This window comes from Odontesthes bonariensis, chromosome 21 (genome assembly GCF_027942865.1).
Source record: "Odontesthes bonariensis isolate fOdoBon6 chromosome 21, fOdoBon6.hap1, whole genome shotgun sequence".
Lineage (NCBI taxonomy): Eukaryota > Metazoa > Chordata > Actinopteri > Atheriniformes > Atherinopsidae > Odontesthes > Odontesthes bonariensis.
The window spans coordinates 13,971,603-13,984,602 of record NC_134526.1 but is presented as its reverse complement, the minus strand read 5'-3'; the positions used below and the strand labels follow the sequence as shown (position 1 = coordinate 13,984,602).

The 13,000-nt window shown below is 37.6% G+C and overlaps 2 protein-coding genes across 2 annotated transcripts in view; both read right to left on the bottom strand.

Moving 5' to 3' along the window:
• Positions 1 to 699: 699 nt before the first annotated feature.
• LOC142371238 (charged multivesicular body protein 6-A-like) lies at positions 700 to 5,176 on the bottom strand. Its single transcript, XM_075453857.1, has 8 exons — positions 4,971 to 5,176; positions 4,490 to 4,599; positions 4,127 to 4,214; positions 3,671 to 3,757; positions 3,207 to 3,272; positions 2,886 to 2,966; positions 1,679 to 1,754; positions 700 to 1,570 (listed from the first exon to the last, which is right to left on the bottom strand). The coding sequence occupies exons 1-8, from the start codon at positions 5,034 to 5,036 to the stop codon at positions 1,521 to 1,523; spliced, it is 624 nt and encodes a 207-aa protein (XP_075309972.1). The 5' UTR covers positions 5,037 to 5,176; the 3' UTR covers positions 700 to 1,520.
• A 1,669-nt stretch (positions 5,177 to 6,845) lies between these two features.
• Positions 6,846 to 13,000, bottom strand: part of LOC142371422 (protein tweety homolog 2-like) — a 31,406-nt gene continuing 25,251 nt past the window's right edge. Inside the window, exons 7-14 of the mRNA XM_075454085.1 lie at positions 12,257 to 12,326; positions 12,105 to 12,160; positions 10,875 to 10,967; positions 10,685 to 10,777; positions 9,585 to 9,727; positions 9,272 to 9,460; positions 8,607 to 8,685; positions 6,846 to 7,276 (exon numbers count right to left, since the gene is read on the bottom strand). Of these exons, the coding sequence (XP_075310200.1) occupies positions 7,196 to 7,276; positions 8,607 to 8,685; positions 9,272 to 9,460; positions 9,585 to 9,727; positions 10,685 to 10,777; positions 10,875 to 10,967; positions 12,105 to 12,160; positions 12,257 to 12,326 (804 nt within the window). The 3' untranslated portion in view covers positions 6,846 to 7,195. The remainder of the gene's footprint in view (positions 7,277 to 8,606; positions 8,686 to 9,271; positions 9,461 to 9,584; positions 9,728 to 10,684; positions 10,778 to 10,874; positions 10,968 to 12,104; positions 12,161 to 12,256; positions 12,327 to 13,000) is intronic.

The window sequence follows — 13,000 nt, the reverse complement described above, 5'->3', positions numbered from 1 at the left end:
CTAGTGTACTAAAGTAACTTCACTCCTGTGGGCCTACAAATTTGCATCCTCCCAAAATAACAACTCTGTTGGAGTATGACTGGGCACGCAAAGTCCTTACTAGTTATGGGGGTCAGCCTGCAATTTTGTCTGCAGAGCAAATAAGCCCATATGAAGGAGGATATGATAAATGTTTGGTTAGATGTGCTCATGCATCATTTGGACGAAATACTGCTGCTCTGGCATCAGTGGAATGCTTTTTAGCTGTTTCCTGTTAAAAGCTACTGTGCTCGTTGCCGTTGTCATCTGACCAATACATGAAATAGGAGCCTATTTCGACGTCATAAAATCATGCTTCCATTTACAGAATAACATTTCATGTACATAATTACATTTCATGAGGCAGTAACCAAGTCATACCGGCATTTTTCTGATACACTAAAGGGGATAATTTGTGCTGGCCTCTATACTAATTTGTGTCTAAGTGCCTATTTGAAGTAAGATTGTAAATACTGTATTGGTTTTCTTTTCTAAACATCTCCCACTCACCAGAAAACATTTTTTTTTTCTTTTGTTAATAAGCATGCTCAGTGTCACGAAGACAAGGTTTGTGTATAGTAGTGTCAAAAGCCATCAAGGAGTGCCCTCTTCTGGAGAAATGCATGTTGTACATTTTAACTGAGAAAAACTGTGGGTCAGGGGTCGTGAACAAAATTTTATTGCACAGCGCACGGCCGACTGGGAGGAACATTTTACAATAATGTGTAATATAAGCAAGTACACATTCATCACACCAGCTTTCAGCAAACCTAACTGGTCTGCCTCATTCCCAATTAAATGTGGCCATTGCAAAAGAATGCAATGTTATGCATCACCATTACAAAAAACATGCTACTTTCAGGAGACAACGTGAACAGTGAGCTGCCCCTGGCCGAAAGATTACAACCTTAAAAGCTGGATATTCTCACGCTAGTGTGTGATATCTAATCAAACTTCAGGCTGTTTGGATTTTCTCCAAACATAACGTATCGTGTTTTACCACATTGTTTCCTTCACAGATACTGTAAATTCATTCAGACCATTTGCAGGTCATTAGGATGGTTTAGCAGGCGCAATGTGGCCCATGGGCCCACCAATGAAAGTTAAGAGTCAAAGCTCATGTTAATACTGTTGCAAAGACAAATATGGAATCAGTTCATGAGAAAAAAAAAGAGACTATTTTTTTTCCACAGCTTAATTTAATTTGTAAAACAGCCTAAATTGATGTTAAAAACATCTTGTTATTGTTCTTCTGAAAGTCCAAACCAGCACAGCTATGACGCAACATTGCTTTGCAATTCCAAATCAGACAGAAAGAAATAAAACATTTCACTTTGTTACTGCAGGGGAACAGCGAAACAGAGCAGAGACAGAGCAGTTCCTGTAAAATGTATGAAGATGCTCTGATGTATGCAGGTCCAAAACTAAGAACAAAGAGATGCTGCTCTATTTACTTGCAGCTCAACACTGGATATCAACCACAAATTCTGACGGGCTTTCAGTCAGGCTGCCAGCATCTCTCTGTTCGCTTTGTGCTTCGCTTCTCTTCTCTCTAGAAAACAAAAATACACAAAACAAAATTAAGAGAAACAATAAACATTAAATCATATGAAGTCTCAGACGCCTTTATTTTACATAAAATAAAAGATATAAGCTGCACCTGGTTCAGCTGTTGCTGCTGCTGGTACCTCTGGTATTGGCTCAGTAGGGATCTCTGGAAGTGCTACATCTTCTCCCTGTTCACAAACAAGTGATTGAAAAAACAAACCCAAACTAGCAAGATACAAGTAACCATGTTTGGTTAACAAGCTGAAAAAAAAAAATGTTGTTATCAAATATTCAGGAAGTGTATCAAGAAGTGATTCAGTGGGTAGAAGACAAATGGCCGATCAGAGGCAGAAGAAAAAGAATATTGTGCACAGTCTAGTTCACTGAAGATTTCCTGAAATTAGCACAATTACATGAACATGGCTCAAAAATCTATGTAAGACTCCACCGTAAAGATATTTGTTGGTTTCCTGGTACGGACCAGATTCGATCATAGTCCATACATTCTAAAGAGGGTTCAGATCAGGAGTTTGGGAATGCTACTCCGAGATCTAAAAGTCTTCAGCAAAAGAGCCCCACAACATGAAGATGTTAACCACTGTGGTTAACATTTACTATAGACTTGAAGTTAAATATATCACCTTTACTCCTCCAAACATACCTCTGGTCATTGTAGCAAAACAATTCAACATTTGTCTCATCTGGCCAGAAAAGCTTCTTTCAGAAGACTTTCTTGTTGCACATGAGGTCAAACGCAAACTTTACTTGCGTTGGTGGGTCCAGGGTTGTTACTGTCCATTCAAAATAATATCCTCTCAGCTCAGGGTGAAACTTTGACTGCTCTTACAGTCTCTGACATCTGACATCTCCCTCTAACTTGTATTCCAATACAATTGTTCAAACTGATGATCTGGGAATCTTTTGTTATTCAGAAATGGCACAAGGAAACTTTTCTGACTTAATCACAATGAATCAGTCTAATTGATAACCAGAACAGGTTCAATTGCAGCTTGTTATTAGAATACAACCGTGCTGCAGTGAGCGTGAAATTATTCTGACTTTGCTGAATTATTCCCACTCTTTATGGGACAAATATAACATCTTCTAGAAACCTGAGGTCAAAATTACATCTATTTTCATATGTTATCCTTGCATGACTCAGCTCTGAATAAGCTTTACAGAAGTTCTCCAGAGGAAGCAGCCAGCAGTTGAAGACTTAGCGTGTAAATGTGAAGTGTGGTGTTATTGCTAAGTAGCTCGCATGCTCTGCAAACATTCTTTGTATAAATAAAGGTTAAATATACAGCTTTAACACCTACCTGAGTGATAGCTTCCAGTTCTGCTAAAACAGCATCCTCATCCTCCTGAGTAAGGGCTCCAGCCAACATTTCATCTATTTGCTACACGAACAAAATAAAAATGGAACATTTTTAGAAAGAAATAGAACATTTCATAAAAACACATACTTAGAATTTTGCGTAGTCTGTATACTTTAAATATATGCCTTGTAATATGAGGAGGTGAATTATTACAATATAAACTCTAGTATTTCTCTTTTTCCTTTTCTCTGTAGATCAGTACTTCATTCCTCAGTACAGTTCTTTACTGTTGTACTTAACTAATACGATTAAGGTATTTACCCTCTGATACTCAATCGATTCCTGGGTCTCATCCAGTATTCTTTCCACATCCTCAATGGACATGATCTGTTGCAAACAAAGAAAGGAAGAACATGTTACAGGCGGAAATATTTCTGGAATGAAAAGTGTTTTCCACTTTTTCTGGCTGGCTTTTGAATTCCCTAAGCAAGATCTCCTCATTGTATGCAAAGATGAGCAGCAGTCACACCACTGTAGTCAGGGGCTTTTCTTCTTAATCCTTTAATCTTCAAACAATGTGCGCTAGCTATGCTAGTGAAGCAAAAGCCTTCTGTGCTGCTGAATCCTCATCCAGGGATGACATCAGAGGACGTATGCCTTTCAGTAGGAACTTTGACATCGCTACAGTGCACGCTCATATATGTAAAGCTTCAGCATGTATCAATATAACAACTGTGGTATTTGTAAACACAAAGAGTGGGAGGGATAAAAACAAAAATATCTACCTGGTGCATACTTTTCAGGCAATCATTGCCAACCTTGAGCCCCTCGACGACTTTCATCTCAATTTGCATGAACTCAATATCTTGAACCTGTGTGAGATTAGTGACATACATGATAAACAAACTAAACATTGAAGATGACAACTTTTATTGCCAATAAAAAATAGTGGGCTGCTAAATTTTGTCAAACAACATGGAATCCATCGTGTCTCATTATGATACAAACACTTTTTAAATTGTAGGTCCTCACCAAATTCACTATTCAATTCAGTAACTACATTTTTTTTCACACTCGTCAGATTAAGGTTAATTTTGCTACTAATTTGGTTGTTGGACAGCACAAGAAGACACCATAAGTCTTTGATCTGGAATTAAATTGAGATGATATTGTTCTGCTCTCGAGGTGATAAAATGTTCAAAATTGAGAAACACACACTGAGAAGCAGAAAGCATTCTTACCATGTGCTCTAGGTTGGAAATCTGACTGTCAGTTTTGTCTAGTAACTGATCTTGATATCGTTTTTTCTTCAGAAGCAGCAGTGCTTTCCTGAAATAACAAATTAAAAGGTAAAGCATTTGCTACTACCTACAGCAGAAATACAGTGTGCACCTAACCCTAACCCATTCAAAACAAAACATCCACAACAAAAGGCAATGCAACAGAGTGTTATAAGGAGTACACAGCTTGAAAGGTCATTTCACAGTTGCCATTATCTACTTTTTGCTCAAGCAAAGCCGATTGCTAACTTACATACATACTGCTTTCATAATGATCTGACTACAAGGGGACGGATGTGATTTAATATATAAACATCTGCTTACTCTTTCTTGCCATCTTTTAGCAACTGTTTAGCCAGAAGTCGTTCTTTTTCCAGCTGTAAGGTGATCTTCCTCTGATACTGCTTTAACTTATCTCGCTGCTGTTTCAATTGCTGAAAAAACGTTGAGACACAGGATATCACTTATGTGCATCTACTACATTATTTTGAGTTTCAGTGTTTTGTAAAAAACTGGAATTTTATGGAGCATCCAGGAAAACAGAAGCACAAACGGAGTGACATCACAACACACAACTATAAATGTGTATTTACGGATGTGACTTGATACAACAAGTCTACAAATGCAAGATCTAAATAATCACATGCCTGACAACGTGTTAGAACAAAGAGGTCTATTCTAACCACGAATTATAGTAAAATCCATCAGTAAGCAGATCAGCTAGCATTAATCCATGTTGCCTTGTAACTAAAGCACTGTACAGCCGCTGACACTAGCCTTGTGTTCGTATAACGGAGAGGCTCACCAAAATGGCTTTGTCTTGCTCCGTTACACGAGAAGGTTGGCTCTTTCTCCCAAAGACGTTTCCCATTATTCAGCCACATCCCCGCCACATCCTTCCTCGTCTTTATGCAAAATACTACGTATTAATGAGCATTTTGTCACAATAATAAAAGTCTCAGATGGCTAGCAAGCTAACTAGCTCCACCGTGTCCATACCGTTTTTTCTGTTTCCTACGGCAAGAGAGGCAGGTTCAAATGTCTGAGGCATTAGTTACATGAGTTCGATTTGACTGAAGCCACTCTGATAGTACTTTGTACCGACCTGCTGACAAAGTCCTGTTTTTATATAGGATACATCTGATAACAGCATCACATATTATCAAGACACAAAAAGCTAAAATCGTACATTTTAAACGACAGGAGCGAAGATTGCAGCCTCCATAGCGGGGCTGCTAGCACCCAGGACAGCTCCAGGCTCCCCAGGGGTTCCACGATCAGCACCATGGATAGCGATCTCTTATATAAACGTTGTACTGTTGCTGAACAGAAAGACAAATCCACATATTGTTATCAAATTATATTAGTTCACATAATAATTAAAATTTGTAAAGATTATAGTGATAAAAGTAATGTATCTGTGGTTCAAATTAAAAAATTTGAAAACCCAAACTGCATTTACCATGACAGAAAGAGCTTTGAGTAGTTACTTAAAACTGGTTTTGCATGTATGTTTAATAATTATCCAATTTTTGTTTTGATCTCGATGAAATCCCTACCTAATGAAAAGTTGTTGGGGGGGGGGGGTAAGCAATGGCTGAAATTTTCGACTCTAGCAGTTCAAAGCACAGTAACATTGTGGTCAAAAGTGAAACAAGCTTGAGCTTTCCAACTGTGTAAGTGTCTGATGATGAGAGCTGAAAGTATGTAGGGCACAGCCTGTTCTGTCACTTTGGAAAGCTAATCTAATATACTTATATGTGACAGAGAACAATGACTTTTTCAATCTAAAATATTCACTTATGGAGTTATATACTTTCTACCAGTCTACTTTAAGAGTTATAGGACAGAATGAGGATATCGGTCCTTATGACATCTCCTGGTTCCACCTAATCCCAGTCAGCCTAATATCATTACTGGAGGTCATTCTCAGCCAGGAAAAAAAAAGAGAGTATACATTGAATCAGTGAGTCTTCATACAGCTTTTATGGTTGAACATTAGTTTAATTTGATACATTATACAACCTAAAAAACAGTTTATAACAGATTTTTCCAACAATTTAAAGATTTGCAGTAGCTTAATGGAACTGAAAAGAAATTCACATTACTGCATATTCCGTTCATAATTACCACCAATCAGGGGTGGCACTCGTCTTCAGAAGCTCTTTGTAATTTCAAAACAAAAAATATTACAACACAGCAAACATTCCAATGTACTGATCCTTCTTTTTTTGTCTTTCTTGTTGTGGCAAAGTCACAACACACTTATAAAGGCCAGGATATTAAAATCCTAGAGATTTTAGTTAATAAGCTCAGGGAAAAACTTCCCACATGCAAGTGCATCCCCAAATGTTGCATAAAACACCTCATGCATGTCTATTTGACTTATCCTTAGAGGCATCTCTGGCTTTTCAAAATTAAATTATACTATTTGGTATGTTTTTTATGAACACATATTTTACTATTTTGAAAAGTAAAAAAAAAAGTGTTTCCTTTTATATTGCACCATTTATAAACACTACAAGGCCAAAAAAAAAAATGTATTGAATTGCCGCCAAACCACGATGGATATTGCAAAAATACTAAGCTTGAAGACCTTTCCATGGTCAAATTCTCCTTCTCACTTTGCACTAAAATCAAAATACTGACCAATGATTATATTCATGTATGCCTTCAGAAGATTCCAAAAAGGAAGAAAGATAGATGGATCTTTTCAGTTCAAGGCTTCTGAATTTGATTCACATAAATACAATTAGATCACCAGTTTTTCCATAAAAGATGATAAAAACAGGAACAGTCTTGGGATTATTCTATACAGGCCCTCTCTGTTCAAAAATGCATTTGGGGCTTTCCGCGCACTGCACTGATGTGTTACAGAAGTAATTGCCTCAATATGGCCCACTTTCATGTCTCAGATTGGACAACAGGCTGTCGCTTCCGTAAACAGGATTTATGTCATGTGGACAGCCTTCTTGATAGGAGCTCAGAGTCTCAGATAGAAGCACTGAGAAGGGTTTGGTATGTAGCATGCTACACCTGGAAGTCTGTCCCAAAGTGTCTGATCTGGGCATCAGTCATAGACAGATAGGTGGTCCTCATGCTGGGTGAATACTGCATGAAAAGGGAAATGGGGAAAAAAAGACTTTAGAACATTTGCATTTATACAATTTAATATTACAACATGAAACATAAAAATGGTATAATGTGATCTAAGTTTGGAAAAAACACATTTGTCCTCTGTTCTTTAATTTGGAGTCTGCACAATTAGGGGATGGTATGCAAGTGTTTTGAGCAGTCAAAGAGTATAGGAAGAGAGGATGGAGAGCATAAACGAGGAGTCACAGAATAGTTTACACTCAAATGCAACACTCTGGGTAAAACAGTATGAGAAAGACAAAAAACAGGTTACTGTTATGAAGCCTACAGGGTATTCCCAGGCTTTGGGTCAGAGATTAAAACAATCTTCATGTCAAATGTTATTAGTAGGCAGGAAAGGAGTGAAATTAAAATGAAATCAGAAAAATGAAGACAATAACAGAACAAAAAAAAACTTACACTTATTAAAAGTCTGAGAAAGGATAACATTATGAAAGGGTTATTCATATAGCACTTCTTTGCATTCAGCAGTTAATAAAAGCTACTGACAAACAGCTTATAAAAAACACAAGCAAAATATACTAAATGGCTGATTCACATAAACAAAACGAAAATCCCAAACCAAGACACACATGTCTTTTTGTTGCTGCATAGAATTTATTGGACATATATCCTTCAAAGTTTCACACATTTCTGCGAAAGCAGCAAACAAAGAACAGATACATACGCCTGTGAAAAGTGTGCCTCACAGAAGCAAAAACCTTTCAAAATTTTTTCCAAATTCTCTTGCGCCTTCATCCCTTCAAAAGGTGCAAGTATTCAGTATTCGTTATCTCAGTATTCTATCTGCTATCTGTTGTTTAGCTCATGCTCTAAAAACACAACACACTGTACATCATAAACACACAATTAAAAGTGTATGCCCAAGAAGACAATGAGCAGGCGGCAATGTCTTTTTATAGCACCACCTCATTACACTAATTTACATACGTAAATGCTTTATCCTTTAAGTGGACTGAAGGATTACTTTGTAAGAACCAGGAACACTATCCAAATGAATGGTGAAAAGAATATTACCATTTGCTTAAAGCTTGGCAGCTAGACACAAGCAAGAAATAATTGTAATTCCACAAATGACCAGCAGAGATCAGTCTTCCATCAGGGACACATCAATATAACTGCCCTAACAACAGTTGACAATGAGTTGCATGCAGTGAATAGGCATTGTTATGTTCATGGTGCAAGTTCTCTGTGGATGCTGGTGGCAGTGCTGAGGTCAGAAGTGACATCATCATCATCATCATCATCACACTAGAGACACTAGAGCTGCATAGGGTCAACGCACCGAGGGAGGTGGTGATCCTCTCCCTATCAGAGGCACGTTCTCATAACGAGGGGTCCCTCCAAACAGCATGGATTGATTCCTTTGATAGAGAGAAATGAAACATTTGCATGAGAATGAACATACAAATACAAGATATCTGCATCTGTAATTGCCGAGAGAAAACACATTTCTCCCATCTTAACCTCTCTACAATGACTCCCTCTTAACTTTAGAATAGAATTTTAGATTATTTTAAGTTCATACGAAGCACTTAATGGTTTAGTTCCATACTACTGTAAAAATATCATCCTTCCATGTCAACCCACAGGAGCTTTTTTGCTCTTAAAGATCTGACCTGTTTGTTATTCCAAGAATTTCCTAGACCAGAATGAGCGGAAGAGCCTTTAGTTGACAGGCCCCTCTCCCATGGAATCAGCACTCAAGTTTGGGTCTGGGATATAAAATCCCTTTTCTAAGACTAAGCTAAAAACATTGATATTTTCCCCTCATAATTATTTATATTAATAATTTATTGTTATGTCAACATATTACTATGAGTGTTGTTGTTCTTGTCATTTTTTGCTCGGTTTTATTTCTTCATAATCATTTTTTTTCTTTATTTCTTTGTTCTATAGAGCACATTAGCACTGTATGAATAAAGCTGAGTTGAGTTGAGATGATCTTACATGTATTCAGGTGGTGGTATGGTCGAAGTAGAAGCAGACTGAGGGGGTTGATGAAGGCTGACCTGGCTGCCAAGGCTGCTGATATAGCTACAGAAACTGTGAGTGTTGGACCTTCTGGGGTTATACGATAGGCGCCGTCCTTGGGGGTTGAACGGGTCTTCCTCATCTATGTCGTCGTACTCTTTTTCCCTGGATGAAAGTTACGGATCCACACACAGAGGCAAAAAGACAAAGAAAGAGAGCATTAATGAGCATTTTGTGGAAGTATATCTTAGGCAGTACATAATGGTATAGAAGGTCATTCGGCACTGACCTGCTGCCCATTAATGTCCATACTCGGAAAATTACACACAGCATGGCAGATAGTGCGCAGGCAGCCAGAAGAGAAAACAAAGAGAGGTAGAGGAGCCCTTCTACTCCATCATAGCACACACCCATTAGAGCATCCAGATAGTCCTAGAAAAGTCAGTAGTCAGTGTTCAGAAAAAAAAAAAAGAAGTTGGGTCACAAATGATACTCAGTCATAACACCAGGGCCATTACACACTGCTGCAGCTATCTATAGCCTGAGTACTAAAATGAAATGCATGTTCTCTGAGACAGGCTCTTTTCTGTTATTTTACATTCGCCTTACTTCAGTTCCACTTGCAATAACAGTGTTTGTACACATGTTCTGAAGTTTCTATGAGGTATGCACATCCTCACCAAACATTCCTCCTTTATAAATTATGTGAGATATGTGAGAGAGTCTTTTTGTGCATGAATACATCTGAGGTCATAGGAATCCTTTTTAACTCTAATTTCAAGATTTAAAGTGATCAGTTTAGGACCGTGAACAATGTTCGAAATCAGATTTAAATGCAAATAGTTCTGGGTGCTCTTTTGAGTGAAAATAAGAAATCCTTTTATCCCAGAAATAGTGACCAGAATCCAAAGCTCAGACTAATGCATTTTACTCCGTTGATATGCATGTTATAGTGCATTCTTGGTGTGCTCTGCTTGTTATACCTTACTAAAAAGCATTACAGCCTTCTCATGTGTTTTGCATAAGTGTTTTCACCGCTGTTGAGTTATCGAGAGCGTATTAGAGGATTAGCGTATTTAATGTGAATTGTGACCTAGTCTACATCACACAGCACTACCAGCCCAATGCTGCAATCACTACTGCAAGAGTCATTTCAAAGCAAATACATCTTATCTTTAACCGACACAATTCTGACAACTTTTTTGTTAAAAAACTGGAGGTGGGGTCTGTCACATACACAATGTTGCAACAGTGCTGTAATAAGTGCAAAAAAAGTACATAAAAACAGGGTAAAAAATACCAGTAAACTTGGTCCTCTATGTAGCTTTAAGATCTGCTACAAAGACTTCCTAATTAAAATGAAGTGTTCTGGTCAGAATGTGACCTTACCTTATGTAACCCGCGGCAGTCCAGCAAGACTGTTAGCTGGTGAAGACTGAACTCTGTGGAGTTTAACAGGCGCTGTATCCCTAAAAGGTCTCTCTGCATAACAAGGTTAAAAAAGGGGGGGCAATGATACACAACTTTTCATAGTCTGGTGTAATAGTCTGGTGTAATAGTCTGTCAGCCAGCCACTTACCTCAGCAGTGGGAAAAATTGGCACCGAGAGCTGCAGCAAGCCCTGAATCTGGATTTGCATGGTGGTCAGGGAGCGCTGACAGATTGTCAGAGACTGTGAAAACACAATCACCCCATGATACACAGAGATCCATAATGAACAAAGAAGGAAGCATGCAGAATGTAAACAGATCATTTTGTGTTAGATAAGGCTTTATAATATGCTTAACACAGAACAAATTTCTTTCTGGACAGATTATCCTTTGCCATCAATTGTCCCATCCACTATGATACCCTCTGCCACAAACTAAATCTGAAGCAAAAACAAAAGAGCGATGTTTATATCAATTGGGACATCAGAATAAAGATTCTTTTTTTTTTGACTGAACAAGCACATTTTTTAAATCAATAAATGGGTACTGTTGCGGTAGCTTACCGTGTGGGCTTTAATTATTACAGGTCATGGTCGTATGCTCTTAATACGAATATAATTTATGCACACAGATGAAAAGACACTCAAGATAATGAAAAATTGCAACTGAAAAGTTGCCACAAAAGTGCTAAAATCCTACCCCAGATTCAGTCCACACACAGTGAAAGGCAGATATGGTTTTGTGTTTATGAGGCCAGGCTGCCTATGTGAAGTCGCCTTGAAAATAATTGATTTATGAATAGCAGAAGATAAATTCCTTTACAAAAACTGGTAAAGTCTGGGTGAGAGAGACATTTCTACAGACAGATCTTTTTTTTGTTCTGTCTTTGTTTTGTTCAGGGAATTTTAATTAATCTGCATGTCAAGCACAAATAGGAAGCCTCTTTGGAACATGTTAAGGGTCTGAATGTAATTTAGAAGTCATTTATGGAAGTGTTGATGAGCAAATACGCTTTAACCACTGAAATATATGAGATAACCTGAATGGTTAATTCAATAGTGTCTATGTGCTATGTACAAGACAAATATACCTGAAAAAATTATTGAAGTGAGAGTAACAGGAGACAAATATAATGCCCAGGGTAAATGATACAGCCCAATTTTGGAGACCCAAATATTAAAAGATTTCATTTTTCTAATCAAAGTTTTTCATTTCAAGCATTCATTTAGCGGAGGCTCATTTTTCATACTGGCCTGTTGAGTCTCAGTAATGAATTAGATGTATCTTACAAGAAGAAAATGCAAAACACATTTTCAAGTGTGTGATCCTTAGTAAATGACTACATGAGTAAGCAGACAGCAAGGACATTTAGTCAATACCTGTTGGAAGGGATTTGGCAGATTTGGACTGCAGAACAAATAATAGTGAGCAACATCTGCAAGGTGAAAGAAACAGAATAGTTAGCATTGTGTCTTAACATTCAGTAACAAAAGATGTTGTTTGTGCTGTCCTGTCTATAGAGATAAAGTACCTGCACTGAGGAAATCCCTGGTCTGGTTAACAATAAACTTGTCTGGTGACACACAGAAGTCACTAGTGCCCTGTAGAAAAACAAAGAAACACATGTAATGATCTATTCTAGTCAGTTTGCAAGACTAAAAGAAGCACAGTACTAATTTCATGAGCTGCATCCATGATCCTTGTTGGGCAACTGAATAAAAATTATTTCATGATGGAAACTTATTGATAGTCTGCCAGCAAAGAAAATGTTTTTTTTAAATTTTTTTTATCAACTTTAGATCTGAAGCAACAATACACCAACACTTCCTGACGTATGTAGATACACTTATTGTCCAAGTTCATAAAGAATAAAGTTCAAAAGTTGTCCTGAAGCAACAGATTACAAGTATTAATCATCTCATAGAGCGTGTTATGCTTTGCTAACCATGGATGAACTCAGTAAAACTCTCTAATTCATCCATGCTGAGCTGCCGATGTACAAGCATAAACAGTCAGGGGTTAAGTTCATGCAATCTGTGTGCAGCCACCCCACAAATACACGGCAATAAAAAAAGGCAAATCACAAAAACAGTTTCTTTCTCCCATGCATGCATTATTCACAGCTGCAAAAATAAAAAAATAAATACACCCCTCTTATGAATCAATAATGTTTAAAAGAAACAAAAAAAATCTGCTCTCATTCAGGTTCAAACATTTCTGTTCTCTATTCCAAATGGGTGCACTGCTTGATATGTATGCCAAAATCCTGAGGTGT